The following is a 19,158-nucleotide window of genomic DNA, read 5'->3' as shown; positions in this document are numbered from 1 at the left end:
CTCTTTTGGAATGCTAGTTTTGACGTCACCCCCGTAGAATGGCTTCTCTCGGCGGCCGGAACCATCTACGCTTCTCCGTGGGGCGACAAGCGGCGCCGAGGGGCGCGCTTGGCCGAGGGGCTCGGATTCTTGCTTGGCCTGGAGGAGAGTAACGTGGCACATCGAGGCTCGGCACGGTCCTGCCGGGATCGCGGCGCCGCTTGCTCGATCTCTGGCGTTGCTTGCCCTCCGCCGGACTGCGGATGGTTCGGTCCGGCTGGGTCACGCGCTAGGCTCGGTGCAAGGGCCTGCGGAACGGGCTAGTACTTTGCGAGGGGCAAAACGGTGGCGACAGCCTCAGGACATTTGCGAGCGGGTTCCGGCCCAGCATCCGGGAGACGGCGGCGAGTGCCCCAGCAGGGTTGGTGTTGGACCAGAAGGCTGAATGAAAAGCGGGAATGGTAAACACCAGGGAGAGGGAGGTGACAGGTTCCACCCCCCGGGGTCGGGGTAATTGTTGTAGTTTGACAGAATACTGCTGGAGATGGCGTCCTGCCAGCCCCACTCCCGTTTTCTAGCAGGACGGCCGTCAGAGGATAGGCAGGACACCTCATTTCTCTCCGTTCTAGCAGAATAACTCATCCTCATGCGCTGGAAGGAATCTTTAGCCCTGAGATTAGCCAGTGGATCGCAGTCGAGGAGGTACAAGTAGCCCTGAACAGTAGGGGGCCAGTAGAACCAACTGCAAGTATAGGGCGACTCTCCATTTCTGGGGGGGGGGGGGGAGAACCTGGCACCACCCATGGTGCCCGGCAGAGAGAAAGGCTACAGCCAGAGTACTGCTGGCACTGCTGGGTTATCATACTTGTCATTAAGCAGTGGAGAGGTCGTGGCACGTGACACTGTTTGCTCTGCTGGTGTCAAGTGACTGGGCGCTCTCTAAAGGAAGTCTTGCTGAAGTTGGCAGTAGTAGTGGGGAGTGGTTCTAGGTTGGTTCCCTGCTGAATTTCTTACCCACACTGAACTAGCCTGGGTGGCAGCGGGGAGCAGTGAGTTTCCCGTGGGAGACAGAGCTCCTGCTGACTTCAGTGGTGATCCTTGGAACCCCTTGTTTGCCTACAAGGCAAACAAGCAATAGAGATGAGGTAAAACCAGGGCACACCAGGGAAGGACAGCATGGGTCTTGTTTGTCAGGCCTGTGGTCCGGACAGCGTGAGCATGATCAAGCATCGAACACGCACAGCCTGCCTCTCAAAGTATCTAAGTCCGGTGGCGAGGAGACTGTCTTTGGCTTTGAAAGGTTAATTGGAATAGTGGTTAGGCACACTCAGAGCAGCTCAGTAAAACGGTGGCAGACGTTGGGGTTGGAGAGTGACTGAACACGATTCAGGTGCCATATGCAGTCTGAGAAGCCTGTTCCCGGTGCCCAGGAGGATTTCCAGAAGATAAGTGACAGTTGGTGTCACTGGCTGGCAAGGGTTAGGAACTCAGGTTTCTCTAAGGCTCCAGAACCAAGTGTCATGTGGGTTTCCATTACTGCCTTCCAGTGGCAGCCTAGGCTGAGGGATTAGTAATGCGAATTTGCCTTGTTGGACAAATGCTTTTTTTTTTTTTAAGATTTATATTTATTTTATATAAGTACACTGTAGCTGTCTTCAGACACACCAGAAGAGGGCATCTGATCCCATTACAGATGGTTGTGAGCCACCATGTGGTTGCTGGGATTTGAACTCAGAACCTCTGGAAGAGCAGCCAGTGCTCTTAACCGCTGAGCCAACTCTCTATCCAGCCCCGGACAAATGATTTTTTTTTATCAGAACTAATATTAGGCACATCCTGTTTGATCCTGGTGCTTTATGACAGTTGAAAACCTGGAAGAGAGACTCGAGGGGTGTGGTCTGAAGGGTTATGTTGGTCTGGTGTGTAGGCTACCAAAACAGTCTCTTTATGGCCAGCTGTTGGAAAGATGGAAGTTTCGCATTTAAAAATGTTTAGAGGCTGGAGAGATGACTCAGAGGTTAAGAGCACCGGCTGCTCTTTCAGAGGACCCGGGTTCGATTCCCAGCACCCACATGGATGCTCACAGCCACCTGTAACTCCAGCCTTAGAGATATGTTGCTTTCTTACAGCCTCCATGCATGCAGGCAAAAAAAAAAAAAAAAAGAAAAGAAAAGAAAAGAAAAAAAGAAAGAAAGAAAGAAAAGAAAGAAAAAGAAAATAAGAAATGAGAGGTTCAAAATAAATTTTTTTTTTTTGAAGCTGGGCATGGTGGCACATGCCTTTAACGCCAACACCCAAGAGGCAGAGGCAGGCAGATCTCCGGGAATTGAAGGCTAACTTGGTCTATATAGTGAGTTCCAGGCCAGTCAAGGCTATGTAGTGAGACCCTAAAGCTCCAGCTACGCTGTGAACTTACTTCCAGCCACTGTTTGATAGGGGCTAGAGGCCAGTCAGAACCCCAAGTGTGTTAGCTTTCTGTCACGGAAAAACAAAACAATGGCAACCTGAGATGATCCACTTAAAAGGAAGAACTGGTTTTGCTTCATGGTTTTCATCTGTGGCGGTGGCATGGTGTGGTGAGTGATGTGTGGTGACAAAACTTCATGTCCTTGAGAATCACCGTTACCCCTGGCAGCATCATCAGCTGGGGATCAAGTCTGGAATACATGACTTCCTTTGGGGGGACACATACAGTCCACAGTAGGGCCTGTGGGTTGGCCCTGCTGGCAGAAGTGCTTGCCACACAAACGTCGCAGCCTGAGTCCCATCCGGAAGTGAGGGGAGGCAGAGGCAGGAAATAGTAGGGAAGCTCTTGTGCCCGTTAGCCTGAGTTCACAGTGTGGCAGAAACAAGACTAGGAACAAGGTGAAAGGCAAGTGTCACCTGCAGGTTGTCCCCTGACTTTCACATGTATGCCCTGGGCTGCATTCCAGTGCATTTCTCTTCCCTCCCCACCTTTCTCCACTGCACACGTACTAATCAGCAGTTTCTTTTGTTTGTTTTTGTTTTTCGAGACAGAGTTTCTCTGTGTAGCCCTGGCTGTCCTGGAACTCACTCCGTAGACCAGGCTGGCCTCAGACTCACAGAGATTCCCCTGCCTCTGCCTCCTGAGCACTGGGATTAAAGGAGGTATGGGCTACCATGCCTGGCTAACAGTATTTGTTTTTTTTAAGATTCAAAGCACCACAGCAGATAAGTCTCCAGTTCCCCTTGAAGGCGCCCTGATTTGAAGTTGGCTGTCAGCTGCTCAGACGTTTATTCATGCTACAGAAACTTCAGTTCTTGGAATTAGGTCTGATTTTTTTTCTTTCTGTTTTTCCCTAGACAACCTCAGGTCTTTGAATTCGAGTGAAGTTCGCGTACCTGTCTCACCCGGCAGGCCTTGTACATGTTCTGGTCTAGGCAGGATGGTGCAATTGTGATCTGCTAAGCATAAGGTTGGTAACTAATGCTCCACACGTGGGTGAAATTTGGCTGAGGGCCGCTTTCACATGCTTGCTTTGCTGGAAGGATGCTTATTTCTTCTCCTTGCCTGCCTCTCCAGGGAGGAGGTGTCTCCTTTCCCAGGATGCATGCTTCTTTCTTGGGTCCTGTTACTGGCTGCTTCATCTCCTCCACAGTGGACTCTCTTTCTGCTCATGAGACAGTGGCTCATGTTTCTTGTAGTCCAGGCCGGCTTGGAACATTCCATGTACCTAAAGCTGGCTGATTCTCCTGCTGGCATCTTCTGGTGCCTCCATTCCAGATGTGTTTCACCATGACCGGCTGCAGTGGGTGTCTGAGCCCCCTCGGATACCTCCAGTTTCTCTGATTACAATGGTCATCTCTATGAGCAAGTCATTTAGTGCCCTCCATGTGTTGGCAGCTGTGATGGACACAGAAGGGACTGTATTCAGCTACACAAAGTCTCCACCGAGAGGGGCATTTGTGAAGGGAAAACACAAGCTATGTAGGTCCCAAAGCTTAGGACAAGTGGCAGAGTGAGAACTGGTAGGATGTGGGGAGGGGGGTCAGTCTGCAGGAGCTAGTTTGTGAGGACAGGCACGTGGAGGTCGAGTGCTCCAGACAAAGGTCTACAGCCAGCGTGTTCAGGACCTTTACCTCCAGCTTGTCTGTCTCATGTGCAGTCAGAATCCCCGTGGGTAAGTATATCCCCAAGTTCTCTGACTCCTGCCTTATCAGTTCATAGCTGCTGCTGCTAATCCTGCTCCAACCTAGGAGGACGATTTGTGGCAGCCTAGTAGCTGGGAGCAGACTGCAGAAACACTAGGGATACAGCTGCCAACAGGAGTGCTATCTCAAAGGAGGCAGCCAGAGGCGACCAAGGCACAGCTGTCTGTCACCAGCTACTTGTGCATGCTGAGCTCCAACTTTGCCCTCATCTGCTGTGCCATATCTTTGTTGTATTTGTGCCTCGCCTTCCTGGGGACGAGGGCCTAGGATGAAAGCGTCCTCTCGCCTATATTTAGAGACTCAAATAGTTGCATATTGCTTTGAGTAGTGTTCTAAGGAGCAGGTTTCTTTTTTTTTTTTGCACTTTTGTTGTTTTTATGGAAATGTCCTGGAACCCACACAATTCAGATGGAGCCCTGTGTGAGGCTGTGGTCCTGAGTTTAGCTCTAGTTAGTTTAAATCTTGAGTTGTCACATGTGGCTGTGGATATGATGGGCATGAAGAACACAGGGTCACTTGAACCTGCCTTTCCAGACCTTTCTCCAGCCAGCCAGTATGGCCTACCAGCGTCCATGGGTCAGGCATGCCTGCTATGGCTGCCTCTGCCTCTGCTGTCAGAACCCCTAGGACACGCTGATCTTTAACCTTCAATGGTTAGCTATAAAGCAGGGAACAAGTGCCCTTCACCACCCAGCCCTGCCGCAGCTGCCCACCCCACAAAAGGAGGCAGAGGATCCAGGCTCTGCTGATTTTGCATCTTTTTGTGAGGTGGAGAAGGGGGGACTTCCCAGACACCGCAGTTCTTTCAGGCTCACCCTGTCCCTTCCACTGGAGCACGAGTCCCCATTCTTTCTCCTCTAGAAATCACGACTGCCAGTGAGTGACCTTCCCGTAGACTCTTCCTCTGTGACGTGCTGGGATCACAGGGGTGCCACCATGCCTGCCTGCGCCTTTTTAAAAGCTGTGATAAAACTCATATGATGTAACTCTGCATGCGTGTGGAAGCTCAGTGGTGTTGGGAACTCCTCACCACCATCTTCTCAGCTGACAACAGCGACATCAGACTCTGATCACCTCACTGGGATCAAGTCCAGCTCCCCAAGATCTCTCCAGTGGTTAGCAGGAGCGTATCCTGCTTGTGCCTGACTTCATTCTGTCAAGGCTGAGTGACACCCATTCTTGCCTGACTAAAGTGCTCATTGGTCCAGCAGGATGGCTTAGGTGGCTCTTTGGTCACCTGCTCTGGAGGCCCTGTGATCTGTTGAAGCTACATGGTCCCTGTCTGAGGCCCTGACTACTCCACTCAGTTCCACATGAAACTGAAAATTTTCTGCAGACCCCACCCCAGCATCTGCCCCGCCCCGCTCCTCCTCATCTGTGGATCATGAGGATGGAGATGTTTTCCTATCTCTGTCCTCTTGATCCACATTCTCTTCTTCTACCAGTCGCGTCTGCCTATCCATTTTGGAAATGCTGGTACTGTTTGGCCTCACCACCTGTCACCGTAACACGCCAGTGCCCCATCATTCTTCAGTGGACAGTGGGCCTGTCATCTGGCACCTTCTGCTTCTCAACACGAGCCTTTCCAAAACACACAGGGGGCCTGGCTGTGGCCGTTCACGAGATGGGCCTCTGCCTTCGTGACTGCCCATCTCTGAACCTACTCAAGCCCCGCCCACCCGCTTGGCCAGAGAGCTCTGCTCCCTTCAGTTCCACTGGGACCTGTGTGGCCCACCCGTGCTCTCGTCCTGTTCCTCTCAGAGTTTGTGCTGCAGTGCTGTGTTCCGAGTCTCCCCGTGCAGAAAGGAGATGTTTGTCTCTGTAGATGAGCTCCCCCCCCCCTACCCCAAGCATTCTAGCACTCAAACCTTGCCTTGCAGATGTGGGAGATGAAGGCGGACCCTCCTTGGTGCCTGTCCATCTGTCCATCCATCTGACCCCCCCCCCCACTGTGTCTTTCCTGCCCTTGATGTAGCAACTGTTACACAGTGGGTGCGTCGGGGGCGTTCCTCTGCCCAGCAAAAGCCCATCAGCAGTGGCGGCAGTCCGGCAGAGCCCGGGGCCTGGTTCCGTGGCATGGATGGGGCAGGCCCACAGATACCGTGTCTACCCTGCAGGTCCCGGCCGGTCTCCGGCACCATGAACGCCATCGTTGCTCTCTGCCACTTCTGCGAGCTACACGGCCCCCGCACGCTCTTCTGCACGGAAGTTCTGCACGCGCCCCTGCCCCAGGGTGCCGGAAGTGGCGACAGTCCTGGCCAGGTTGAGCAGGCTGAGGAAGAGGAGGGTGGCATTCAGATGAGCAGCCGAGTCCGTGCCCACAGCCCAGCCGAGGGCGCCAGCACCGACTCCAGCAGCCCCGGACCCAAGAAATCAGACATGTGTGAGGTAAATATCCTTTGGGACCGTGACTTGGTTTTAGTCTTTCTGTGAGAGGTGGGTTGTCATGGGAGCATGGCAGACCCCCGGGGTCCTGAGAGCATTTTTCTCCTCACCCCAGCATGAGTCTTTTTAACATAGTGCACAGGCCAGTCTCATCTACAGAGAGAATTCCAGGACAGTCAGGGATACACAGAGAACCCCTATCTTGAAAAAGAAAGGAAGGAAGGAAGGAAGGAAGAAAAAGAAAAGAAAGAGAAAAAGAAAGACACATACATATACTCAAACGAAGTTACACCAGCTAGAGATAATGCTTTCCCCAACAGCCACTAAAAATAGGGAAAAAACAAGTTTCTTTTTTTGTTGTTGCTATTGATTTTGTTTTTTTCAAGACAGGTTTTCAGTGTGACCTTGGCTGTCCTGGAACTTCACTCTATAGACCAGGCTGGCCTCAAACTCACAGAGATCCACATGCCTCAGCCTCCCTAGTGCTAGGATTAAAGGCATGCGTCACCACTGCCCAGCAAGAAAACTATATCTTAAAAAGTGAAAAAGGAATGTGTTTTCTGTATGTAGATGTGTTGCCTGCTTCTAGCCACAGATTTTTTTTTTCCTTCTTTGCATGCAGGGCTGCCGCTCCCTTGCTGTAGGGCACCCAGGCTACATCAGTCATGATAAGGAGACCTCTATTAAGTACGTCAGTCACCAGCACCCCAACCACCCGCAGCTCTTCAGCATCGTCCGCCAGGCCTGCGTCCGGAGCCTGAGCTGTGAGGTAAGGCGAGCTCCAGACCGTGGGAAACGCACGGGGGAAATAGGTTCATTGCTGTTTATAGACACAAGGGTTGTCAGTGCTGTGTGCGCGTGGCTGTGGTTGTTAGAGCCTGAGGAGTAAGTCTTTGGCTTGCTAAGATTGAGTGCCACTGTTGAGGAAGATCTCAGCTCAGTGCCTAACACCACACTGGGTAGCTCACAACCTCCTGTGACTCCAAATCCTTTGACCTCTTCAAGCACCTGCACTCTTGTGCATGTCACCTCCCCGGTCTCCAACCCCCCACATCCCCATAGTTTAGAAGAGTGTGTGGTCTGACTCTACAGACCCAGTAGTAGCCATCACATCTGCTGGCTTCCCAGACCATCAGTGATAGGACACTGGCCTGCTGTGTCCAGCCGGGCCCAAGAGGCTTGAGGTAAAAGTCAGAGCTTTCCCTAAGGTTCTTGTGGCTCCCTCCAAGGTCTGCCCTGGTCGTGAAGGCCCCATCTTCTTTGGCGATGAGCAGCACGGCTTTGTGTTCAGCCACACCTTCTTCATCAAAGACAGCCTGGCCAGAGGCTTCCAGCGTTGGTACAGCATCATCGCTATCATGATGGATCGAATCTACCTCATCAACTCCTGGCCCTTCCTGCTGGGGAAGATCCACGGGATCATCAGTGAGCTCCAGGGCAAGGCCCTCAAGGTGATGCTCAGAGCGGGGGCTCTGGCCTGTTGCCATGGATATTGAGTGCCCGGGCAGCAGTGGTCCTCTTGGCTCTGCCTCTGCCGTGGGCCCAAGTTGTAGTCTCAGCTTCGGGTTGTGGTGGGGATGGGTGACCCTCCCAACCTCTTATCCACTGCTCTGGTGCTGGCTTAGCCTGTTGTCTTGGGTTTGGGTTTTTTTGTTTTGTTTTTGGTTTGGTTTGGGTTTTTTTTTTTTTGTTGTTGTTGTTTTTGTTTTGTTTCTGTGACAGAGTCTCCCTGTGTAGTCCTGGAACTCACTCTGTAGGTCAAGCTGGCCTTGAATTCAGAGATCCGCCTGCCTTTGCCTCCCGAATGCTGGGGTTAAAGGCTTGTGCCACCACCACCCGGCTACCCAGTGTCCTAACTGATGTTCAGCCTCTGACTTCTTGCCTGGTGTCTTTACTTTCTGTACCCTTCAGGACCCAAGCTGTCTGCTAGTCTTGTCTAGACCCCCACCTAGGGCACCCCCTCCAGCTGCAGGAGAGCATGTATGCAGGCCTGGCTTTGCTTTGGTCACAGACCCTTAGATTCAGTTTCTTGTCCATGCTCTGTCCTTGGGCAGTGGAGGAAGAGGCTGTTCATCCCTCATCCTGATAGGTGGAGTGGCTGGACTGTATTAGAATGTGGCAGGAAGGCATAGGAGCCTCCTATAAGCAGATAGACATGTGTCCATCACCTGCAAGGGTCTGTGGAATGAACCTCTTGGGGAGGCCAGCCAAGAGTACTTGAACGGTGAATACCCAGTAGGGCAGAGAGGAATACACGGAACCCTCTGGGTCAGCAGAAATATTCTGGGAGGCATTGCCAGACTGTTGGCATGGGCTGTGTTCTGAGTCGAGAGAGCAGAGCAGGAGGATCTAGGAAGGTTCCGTGGTAGCCATTCCTGAAGAGGTGCCCCCCCCCCTTGTATTCAGGTGTTTGAAGCAGAGCAGTTTGGATGTCCACAGCGCGCCCAGAGGATGAACACTGCCTTCACCCCCTTCCTGCACCAGAGGAACGGCAATGCTGCCCGCTCTCTGACCTCCTTGACCAGCGATGACAACCTGTGGGCTTGTCTGCACACTTCCTTTGCCTGGTAATGAGTCTTGGGTCTTGGCACCTGCGAGCCATTAGAACACCCCAAGTCCCCCCCCATCTGCCTCCCCATGGGACTGTCCTGTGTGTACCTCTGAGAGTCTGCTCCAACTCAGCGAGTTCTCTCGTCTGTCTCCCTACGGGATGGCAACACTCTGGGGTAGAACTCATTTTGCACTGACACAAAGACCATTTCTGTGCGAAAACCACCAAGTCTCCTCCTGAAGATGGTAACAGGCTTCTCCCGAGCTGGGAGCTGGTGCTTTGGGCTCAGGCCTGGGAGTTTTTGCTGGTGGGGAGCAGTCAGCTGGTGTCTGGAGTGAAGGTCTGGGTGCGCTATGAACAGGGAGCTCCTGCTGTCTAGGAAAATGCAACCTGCAGAGCATCTGCGGGTCTCAGGGATGCACTGCTCCTTCTAGAGTGTGCTGTTGCATACAGACCACACTTGTCAGCCAATGGCCATTGAGGCTGGGTGTGTTCCTTGGCCCTTGGGGATAGGGCAACAGTAAGCAGGAGGATTTAAGGACCTCTGCTGTGGTTGCTTGGAGTCCTTCAGGTAATGCCTGGGAACGGTGTATCAGGTATAGACTTAGAGGAACCTCCCCACTAAGACAGGAAAAGAGTTGGACCCCGTGGAACGACAGTTACAGATCCTTATGAGCCACTGAGTGAGTGCTGGGAACTAACCCCATTCCTCTGTAAGAGGAACCGGTGCTGTTAACTGCTGAGCTGTCCCTTTAGCCCCTGTCCTTGGCTTTCCTGGTGATAGGCCTTCAACTGGTGTGAAATGGAATGTGAAGGCGGTTTGAATTTGTGTTTCTCTGATAGTTAAGGATATTAAATACTTTTTCACATACTCATTGACCATTTGTAATTTTTTTTCCTTTGAGATTGGTCTAGAATGTTTTTGGTCATGTTTTTACACCTCTTATGTCGCCATGAGGACATTACCTCGCTTATTAGAACTAAAGAGTTGTCTGGTATGCTACTTAGGTTCTCTTTTATTTCAAAGGTGACTTCTGAGTTGGAATTAAAACCAACAGTTCCTTCTAACCTCCCATACTCCATCTTTCTTATCCCCTCTGAAGGAGGGCCAAACTTCTGTCTTACAGAATGTTTCTTCATGCTGGGGTGTTGGAGGGCGGTCTTCCAGTACACGTGCGTAGGCCATTTTCTGTGAGCTGGGGTTTGAACCTAGGGCTTAATAAGCCTCAGGTTCAGTTTTCCCATTGACAGGATACCTCATGACTAGCATTGAATTCTTCTCCAGGCTCCTGAAGGCATGTGGTAGCAGGCTGACAGAAAAGCTCTTAGAGGGCGCTCCCACAGAGGATACCCTGGTCCAGATGGAGAAGCTTGCTGGTAAGTGTTAGGGAAAAGGATGAAGAGAATGGGGGGCATATGGCCCATGGAGGTGCGGCGAGGCCTAGGGGCAAGGGAGATGCCTCTGAGGGGCCCATGTTGGGAATCCCTTCCCCCTGAGGGACCAGCTACACAACAGTATAGTACAGAATTGAGTTTATTCAAGTCATGGGAGAGTTAAGAGGGTAGTAGAGGCAGAGAGAGAGAGAGAGGAATAGAGAAGAGGCCAGCCATGAGCATGTGGAGGAAGGGGGGAAAGGGAAGGGGAAGAAGAGGGGTAAGCGGGGGTAGAACAAGGCTGCAAGAGCCCAAGAGGCCGAGAGAGAGAGGAGGGGGCAAGCAGCCCCTTTTATAGTGTCAGGTCACTGGGGCGGAGCATACCTGTCTATTGCCAGGTAACTGAGGGGTGGGGTTTACAGAATCCCAACAGTAAGTCTGTTTATTTCTCTGCTGGGCCAACTGTAGTGGCTTGTGGCTGTCACAGTGAGTGGAACTGGTACGAGGGAGTCTGGATGTGAATGAACATGATGGGCCTTTGTGACAACTACTCCCATGCCCTTAATGATGTTGTTATGATCCCGACTCATCTTCTTGATGATTGGTGCCGATTCCCAAGTAGATTGGGGATCCCTAGATCCCCAAGCTCCACTGGGCAGTCTCGAAGTGGCTCTGCTTGCTAGAGTTTCCTCTAGGTAGCTCAGCTGGTCTCATCCTCAGCAATTATTTTTTGCTTCTCTAATCTTGAAGAGAAACCTTGTGAATCTTGTTAGTTTCAGGAACTTCCTGAGACTTGTATCTCATGAGCCTCTCCTTGGAGGGAATGTTTCAGTTCAGAGGAAATCACTGTACAACATCATCCCTACATCCATGATTTAATCTCTGCACCTTAGGTTTAGACTCCTGTGCTAGGACTTCCTAGGATAGCCCTAATGCAAGACTGGAGCCCTCAGATCTGACTTGGCTTCCATAGTGATCATCTGTGTTCAGAGTTCTGGAGTTCACCAGCCTGCCCCATTCGCTCTTCTTTCCTTCCCCATTGCTGAGAGGTGGAAAAGCCGCAGTCACTTACGGCACAGTACATGGTACACAGTGTGTTATTAACAGTGTTACCCACTCCCCCACTGTAAGCAGCTAGAGTTCTTTCCAGGTTGTCACTAGTTGGCACTCACTCTGCAAGTTGTGCTCAGGAGTAAGGTCTCAAGAGCCAGACACACTCAGAAGTGTGTCAGGTCAACCTTGGAGTTGCTTTCCTATCCCCGTGAATCAGTTAGTCATGGAATGTTTTGGTATAGTACGGCTCACAAACACAAAATTTCTGTAGATGATCAGAGTGCCATCTTGGTGGGATGTGTTTACCACAAGGAGAGTGAGATGTGCGGGCATACAGGGGTCACACTGTGGGGCTGAAGAGAAGGCTCAGAGGTTAAGAGCATTGGCTGCTTTTCTAGAGGTCCTGAGTTCAATTCCCAGCAACCACGTAGTGGCTCACAACCATCTATAATGAGGTCTGGTGCCCCCTTCTGGTGTACATTCAGGCAGGACATTGTATACATAATAAATAAATCTTTTTTAAAAAGAGACTTTTGTAAAAGGTGGTAAATTGAAACAACATTATTATCTAATAACCTTTATTTTTTAAAAATGGAGAGAGAGAGAACAAATTGTGTCACCCACGCAGGATCTGGGTGTGTGCTCACGCACTTTGTGTCAGGTAGAGCTGGCTTCAAATCCTGCCTGTGCCGTCTGTTCTCACTGTGTCTTGTCTGGGTGGAGGGAGATGAGGTGGAGTGGAGTGTGGAGCACAAGGCTGGCCCCCGGCCGAGCAGTGCTGATGAGCTCATGCTGTCCCAGGTCAGCATCTTTCATAAGAGCTTCTAAGATGTCCTTCTGCCCAGGTCTGTCCCCTTCACCCCAGATGCCTAGTCAGTAGCACATAGTCCTCAGGATAGAATACATACTCCCTGGGATAGAGTAAGAATCAGTGGTATACCGTAGGTGCTGTGAGTCAGAAATGGCCACAGAACCAAACTAGCATCTAAGGGGATGTTCACTCCATACCTGTCCTGTTTTCTGTCCTGTAGACTTAGAGGAAGAATCAGAAAGTTGGGACAATTCAGAGGCTGAAGAGGAGGAGAAAGCCTCTGTTACGCCCGAGGGTGCTGAAGGGCGAGAGCTGACCAGTTGCCCAACAGAACCATCCTTTCTCTCAGCCTCTGGGAGCTGGCAGCCCCCAAAGCTTTCTGTTTTCAAGTCCCTTCGCCACATGAGACAGGTAAGCAGAGGGGGTGTGGTCTAAGGAGAAGAGCCGGGGACACTGCAGGGTACCAGTCCTCTGGGTCTGCGCTTCAACATCCATGGGCAGGGGAGACACTGGGAACTTCCGAGTGGGTGTATGGCTGAGGGCACAGAGGATATCAGCTGTCTTAGGAGCAACGTTCTTTTAGGGACAGAATAGACATCTGGCATGTTTGTGTGCATTCACGTGCATGTGTACATGTTCCTGTATGGACATGTGTAGAAGCAGACCAGAGTGTCATCCTTCTGGGTGCTATTTTTGTGTTTTGAGACAGCATCCCTCACTGGCCTGGGACTTGTCCCGTATGCTATTTGGCTGGCTGTGTGCCCCAGGGATCTGCCTCCCAAGCCCTCCCAGCTGCAGGGTGACAAGCACGGGCCACCATGCTTTGCCTTCTTAACTTTTGAGTCCTGGAATGCAAACCCAAGTCCTCTTACTTTGAAGCTAAGCTGTCTGTCCATCCCAGCGTCTGTTTGTCTGTAAGGTTTCCTGGGGTTCTCTAACTGTGTCAGCCTGGAACGAACTCATGGTGTTGAAAAAGCACAACTGCCTGTTTTTGTGCAGGCTAGACCTTAAAGTGATGGTCAACCCTAGAGTGAAACGGGCATAACCCACATATCGACTTTAGCTGTTATTGGTGTGTCTAGATGGTAAAATATTTTTTAGTGTGAAAGTGAGCAGGTGACAAGAAGTGTGTGAACCCACGCCTCTCCGTGTAGATTGTCCAGAAGCTGTATTTTAATGTTAATTCCACTTCCCAAGAAGGGCTGACACCAACTGAACCTTCCCATTTTAATTAGTAAAATAAAGGAAAGCCAGTGACTGGGTGGGGCGAGGAGAGATTTGAGGAGGTCAGGGGTCATCAGAGGTTGGAGGGTGGAGGTTGTGGTAACATGGAGGTTCCCAGGGACCAGCTGGACCCAGGTGGGATTTATTGGTGTTAAAAGCTATGAACATTAAGTATTTTATAGGTCTAATATTGCATATAGAAGGGCAGTTTGTATCTTTGTTTGATGCAATCTTGTTTGTAGATTGAGAGTGGAATATATAAACCTGTATGAAAAACTATCGGGCTATAGAGTTGTATTTATGTGGGATTTCGGGGTAGAGAAACACCCCGGGACAGAGGCAGAGAACAGGCGGTAGTAAACCGCCAGGGAAAGGTGTTTCACGGACGAGTTGGGCCGTGGCGGCGGCTCCAAACTAAAATCGGGCCTGAGGAGTGAGACCTCAGGGCCGATAAAGAGATAAACTTTTTATTTTTTAATATTTACTGCAATATCTCAGAGATGGAAATAGTCTCATGAGATTGAACGTGGTTTGTCGGGTCAGGTGAGAAGTGAGGTTTGCTCCAGGTAAAAGCAAAAAACCCTCTTCATAACATCGTCTCTCTGGGTTAGGGTCTCATGTATCCTAGGCAGGTTTTGAACTCACTATATAGCTTATCAAGTGCTAGGATTATACACATATGCAAGCATGCCAGGTTTACTTTTGGTACCATATTTCTTTTTTTAATCTAGAGTTTTAAAATTTTATTTACTATTATTTCTGTGTGTGGAGGTACACATGCCACAGTGTGCCTGTGGAGGCCAGAGGCCCAACTTTGTAGCATCTCTCCTTCCTACCTTATGTAGGTTCTGTCTGGACACCCATCTCACAGGAAAATTCCTCCCCAGCCTGCTAAGCCATCTCTCTCACCTTCTTTATTTTTCTCAATGAGTATGAATTTGACCAGCAGGAATTATTTCTGTTTTGGAGACCGGGGAGTCTAGTGAGGTGACCCCCAGGGGTAAAGGTGCTGGCAACCATAAAGACCTAAATTTGATCCCCAGGCAAATGGATTGAGCCCTAGGGTTTCAGTTTGGGAGATACATGTTCTCCAGTGCTGAGCTGAGTTGGCTTTGCTAATTCTTCCAGTTAACAGTAGCAGGGATTGTTTGTTATTCCTGCTACAGATGGGAGTGCTCTGAGGCTTTGGGTTTTGTAAAGTACATATTGTAGCCTCTGTTTTTGTTAGTTTTGTTTTGTTTCAACCTCTAGAAACAATGGCTACCTCCTGTCAAGTGCTGCAGGAAATTACTGCCAAGCAGAGGGGAGAAAGGCTGTTTTGGATTAAAAAAAAAAAAACAAAGCTATCATAAACAGAAAGCAGCCCTGATCCTGTGATGGCCTCAGCCATCAGGAACTGTAGCTATAAAGAAGACTGCAGCTGGCTTGGACAAGTGCCAGGATGTGGGTGCATCCTGGTGGTGGAGGCAGAGCCCTCTCTCTTCCTGGCGCCAGTGTGATGAGCCGGATGTTCACTTCCAAGCATGGCAGCGTGTTAGAGAAGGCGAGGGCTGCAAAAGTTAGGCACCAGGCTAACTTCAAACTCACAGAGATTCACCTGCCTCTTCTTCCCCAGTGTTGGAATTAAAGGCATGCACCACCACTGCCCGCCCGGCTTGCTTCATACTTTTCATAGTGTCCGGGGCCGGGGTGAGGGTTGTATTAAAAATGTAATACCTTTGTAATCTGGTGACTTCTCCTGTCCCCTGTCAGCTTCTAGCAGGTCACCAGTATCCCTAGAAAGAGAATTACCTTTCTCTTTGGTGTCTAAACCTCTTTATTGTAAAGAGATTATAGTCTCTGAATATGTGGGACCAGATTAGTTCCTATAATATGCCTAATGAACTACGTGCTGTGTTTCAGGTTTTGGGAGCCCCATCTTTCCGGATGTTGGCTTGGCATGTCCTCATGGGAAATCAAGTGATCTGGAAAAGCAGAGATATGAACCTTGTCCATTCCGCGTTTGAAGTCCTCCGGGTGAGAACCTTCCCCTGTGTGCTAATGTTTGACTTGGGACAGACTATTAGGGGCACCGCCAGTGCAGAGCCTCAGAAATTGGTTTTCTCTGCCTGGTGAAAATGGTGGTCATTGGCACCCCGTGGAAGGAACCTGTCACTGTTGACAGCTACACTGTCTCCCCTTCCTCAATCTGAACTCTTCTGAGAAGTTATCTGAGCAAGAACTGGCACTTGCTGATGCTACATGGCCGTTCTCATGGGGTGGTGGTGTAGGATCATCTCACAGCATGTCTGCTGGCTCCCAGAACCCCCAAGTGCCTCTCCGTGCAGTGAGCATCTGGGTGGGCAAGGAGATGGGAAGAGGCACCACGAGTCAGCCTTGATCTGTGATGCCCCTCCCCCTGACCATAATTGGGGGCATCTAGGCAGGAGACCATGGACGCACTGCGGAGGGAGGCTGTGCATTTGTGGTGGGTTCTGAGCAGCCTTGTCGTCCACAGACCATGCTGCCTGTCGGCTGTGTCCGAATCATCCCGTATAGCACTCAGTATGAGGAGGCTTATCGCTGCAACTTCCTAGGGCTCAGCCCTCCGGTGCCTATCCCTGCTCATGTTCTGGCCTCAGGTAAGTGCCCTCTGTGAGACACAATACTGCCTGCGGCTCTGAAAGACTCCTGTATCCAAGTCACAGATTTTAGGGCAAGGCCGTACTCTGGTTGTCCCCAGCCCCTGGAGCCGTGCCCTGTGTTTGCAGTAGGACCAGTTTATGCAGAGATGTTTGGCTGTGAAGTTTCCATACTACTAGCGTGTGTCTGTGTGGCCCCTGAACCCTCAAGTTCGAATCTACAGCAGTGGCTCTCAGTCTCCCCAATGCTGCGACCCTTTAATATGGTTCCTCATATCGTGGTCCCCCCTCCCCCTAACCATTGCATTACTTTTGTTGCTACTTCAAACTTTAATTGTGCTACTGTTATGAATTGTAACATAAATAAGTACTTGTGTTTTCTTAGGTGACCCCTGTAAAAGGGCTGTTCAACCCCGAGAGGGTTGCAGCCCCCAGGTTTCAGGATAGAGTAAGAGTGAAGCCTTAACTTAACAGAGGGCTGCTTAGAGTGAATTTACATATGGCATTTATGTTCAGTGTAATATAAGAGTTATTTCTGGTTTAACTGAGGCAAGAATTACCCTTTAACTCAGTTAATGAACCAACTGCAGAGGTGTTAAGCCCCTTTGCTAACAGGAGGCCTGTCCCTGATTAAGCCTGGGGGCCTTGCAGTGGGGGTCAGGGGACACTTTACAAGAGAACATGTGTTTTGTCACTACAGAGTTTGTAGTTGTGGTGGAGGCGCACACGGCCACTCGCTCCAACCTCCACCCTGCTGGCTGTGAGGATGACCAGTCCCTCAGCAAGTACGAGTTTGTGGTGACCAGTGGCAGTCCTGTGGCTGCAGACAGAGGTGGGTGCCGCTGCTTTCTCCATTCTTCAGGGTGGGGAGGGGTCACCAAGGCCTCTGCCTCATCCAGCGTTTGTCCCCCCAGTTGGGCCCACTATCCTGAATAAGATTGAAGCAGCCCTGACCAACCAGAACCTGTCTGTGGATGTGGTGGACCAGTGCCTCATCTGTCTCAAGGAGGAGTGGATGAAGTAAGCCCCAGCCATGCCTTGACAGCATCTGTGTGTGGGGTGGGGGTGGGGATGTGGAGGGGTGGGGCAGCTCTCAATGGCGGAGGGCTTTCATGCCCAGGCATCAGGTGGTCCCGGGACTCAGGAGGCAAAGGCATATGGATGTCAGGGTGGAGTTAAGTGTAAGGTTTAGACACCAACCCTGCTCCTTAGGAGTTTACTGACGTGGGAAGTGGTCCAGTATCTGCTGCCCTGGACCCTGTGTCCTGGGAAGTGGTTGCAGCTACTGAGATTTGATGCTGATGTGTGAAAGAGGTTCTCAACAAATAAAGAAACTGCCATTCCCTTATTCCTTAATTCCTTTGGGTTTGGGAGGGTTGGAGGGTGCTAGGTGGCTGACCTGGGCACATGCTCAGTCAGGTGCAGCTGGGGTAGCCGCCCTTACAGCTTTATAAAAGAAATTCAGTTGTTGCCTTATGCCTTGTGTCTTAGTAATATCTTATCAAATTAATTGAACTAGCTAATTCAAAAAACTACTTAATCCTCCTGGTTTCAGATAATGCAGTGAGAACTCAGGAGCAGGATTTCTTCATAAGTTTCCCTCATCTTTTTCAAGAGAGATTATTTCCCTGTCTCAGCCAGGCAGGCTTTGAACTTGCCTGGGTTCAAGGAATCCTCCTGTTTCAGCCTCCTAAGTAGCTAAGATGTACTCCGTTTTCTTTTGCCATGATGGAGGCCTGGCCCTCCTGGGGTGAACCCCTAAGCTTGGCATGCTGCAGCCCCATGGCCTGGAAGTTGGGGTGCTTGAGGAGAGCTTGACTGGGCTGTGGGTCTAAGTGTTCGTCTTTGTTTTCCGCAGCAAAGTGAAAGTCCTGTTTAAATTCACCAAGGTGGACAGCCGTCCCAAGGAGGACACACAGAAGCTCCTGAGCGTCCTAGGCGCCTCCGAGGAGGACAACGTGAAGCTGCTCAAGTTCTGGATGACGGGCCTGAGCAAAACCTACAAGTCACATCTCATGTCCACAGTGCGAAGCCCCACAGCCGCAGAGTCCAGGAACTGACTCCGAGAATGCCTTCTGGGAGGCGGTGTACAGCCCGGCTCCCTGGGAAAGACTGCCCTTGGGTTTCTGGATGCTGGGGTGAGACACCCTATTTGAGGAGTGAAGACTCATGGGCTAGGCTTCACCTCCTTGTGAGTCTCACTCTGCCCATGCTGAAATGTAGGGGACACATGGCCCTGTCAGGAACTGGCAAGATGTGCTCTGTGCCTCTTGAGGACAAGGGCTGGGAGCTGACAGGAGTCGATCAGCCTGCCTCTGAGGTTTTGTTGTTGCAGTGTGTTCTCGTGAGGTTGGGATGACACCTTCCCACCATGGAAGACGGCAAGCGCAAGCATCCTGTATCCCTTGTCTTTGGGTTGATGACTTCAGGTCATGTGTACATCAAAACCATGGCTGTTTTGTTTGTTTTTGTTTTTGAGTCAGAGTCTAATTCTACATCCTATCCCAGTTTAGAACTCACGGTATGGCCTATGCTACTTCCAGACTTGTAGCAATCCTCCTGCCTCGGCTTCCCCAAGCGCTGGGATTACAGAACTGAGCCATCAGAACATTACGTTGCTTTCTGCTCTGCTGCAGCTGTAGCATTAACCAGCGACTGTAGAATATGGCGGTGCTGAGACAGCGGGTCTCTCACCATTGCAGTTCAACAAGGACGCAGCTTGGAAAGACTTCCTGAAAGTTTTCCCAGTTTGTTTTTATAATATTTTTGCTGTTTGTTTATATTTAACATGAAGACTACATTTATGTGTCTTGGTCTCTGTACAGTTGAAAGAATGTCGAAACACAATAAATCTGTATTTTTGTAAACTGCTGACTACATGTTTTTATGTTGGACACTGTGGTGGTTTGTATGTGCTCCGCCCAGGGAGTGGCACTATTAGAAGGCGTGGCCATGTTGGAGTGGGTGTGTCACTGTGGGCGTGGGCT

General features: G+C 50.6%; 1 protein-coding gene across 1 annotated transcript; it reads left to right on the top strand.

The window, feature by feature from the left end:
* On the top strand, window positions 1-19,032 carry FLCN (folliculin). Its single transcript, XM_080922602.1, has 13 exons — window positions 1-440; window positions 3,304-3,416; window positions 6,270-6,540; window positions 7,160-7,306; window positions 7,767-7,988; window positions 8,944-9,104; window positions 10,374-10,465; window positions 12,547-12,737; window positions 15,453-15,566; window positions 16,048-16,171; window positions 16,872-17,003; window positions 17,086-17,191; window positions 18,030-19,032. The coding sequence occupies exons 3-13, from the start codon at window positions 6,292-6,294 to the stop codon at window positions 18,229-18,231; spliced, it is 1,740 nt and encodes a 579-aa protein (XP_080778728.1). The 5' UTR covers window positions 1-440; window positions 3,304-3,416; window positions 6,270-6,291; the 3' UTR covers window positions 18,232-19,032.
* Window positions 19,033-19,158: the final 126 nt, after the last annotated feature.

This window comes from Micromys minutus (assembly GCF_963924665.1).
Source record: "Micromys minutus genome assembly, chromosome: 10".
NCBI classification, from domain to species: Eukaryota; Metazoa; Chordata; class Mammalia; order Rodentia; family Muridae; genus Micromys; species Micromys minutus.
Note: the sequence above shows the minus strand (reverse complement) of the source record. Positions and strands in the feature narration are given on the sequence as shown.

Bases quoted from the DNA above. Each gene is read 5' to 3' on its own strand.
- FLCN (XM_080922602.1), top strand. From the start codon at position 6,292: ATGAACGCCATCGTTGCTCTCTGCCACTTCTGCGAGCTACACGGCCCC. The intron at 15,567-16,047 runs GTGAGAACCTTC...TGTCGTCCACAG, and splicing joins CCGCGTTTGAAGTCCTCCGG to ACCATGCTGCCTGTCGGCTG. The intron at 17,004-17,085 runs GTGGGTGCCGCT...TTGTCCCCCCAG, and splicing joins TCCTGTGGCTGCAGACAGAG to TTGGGCCCACTATCCTGAAT.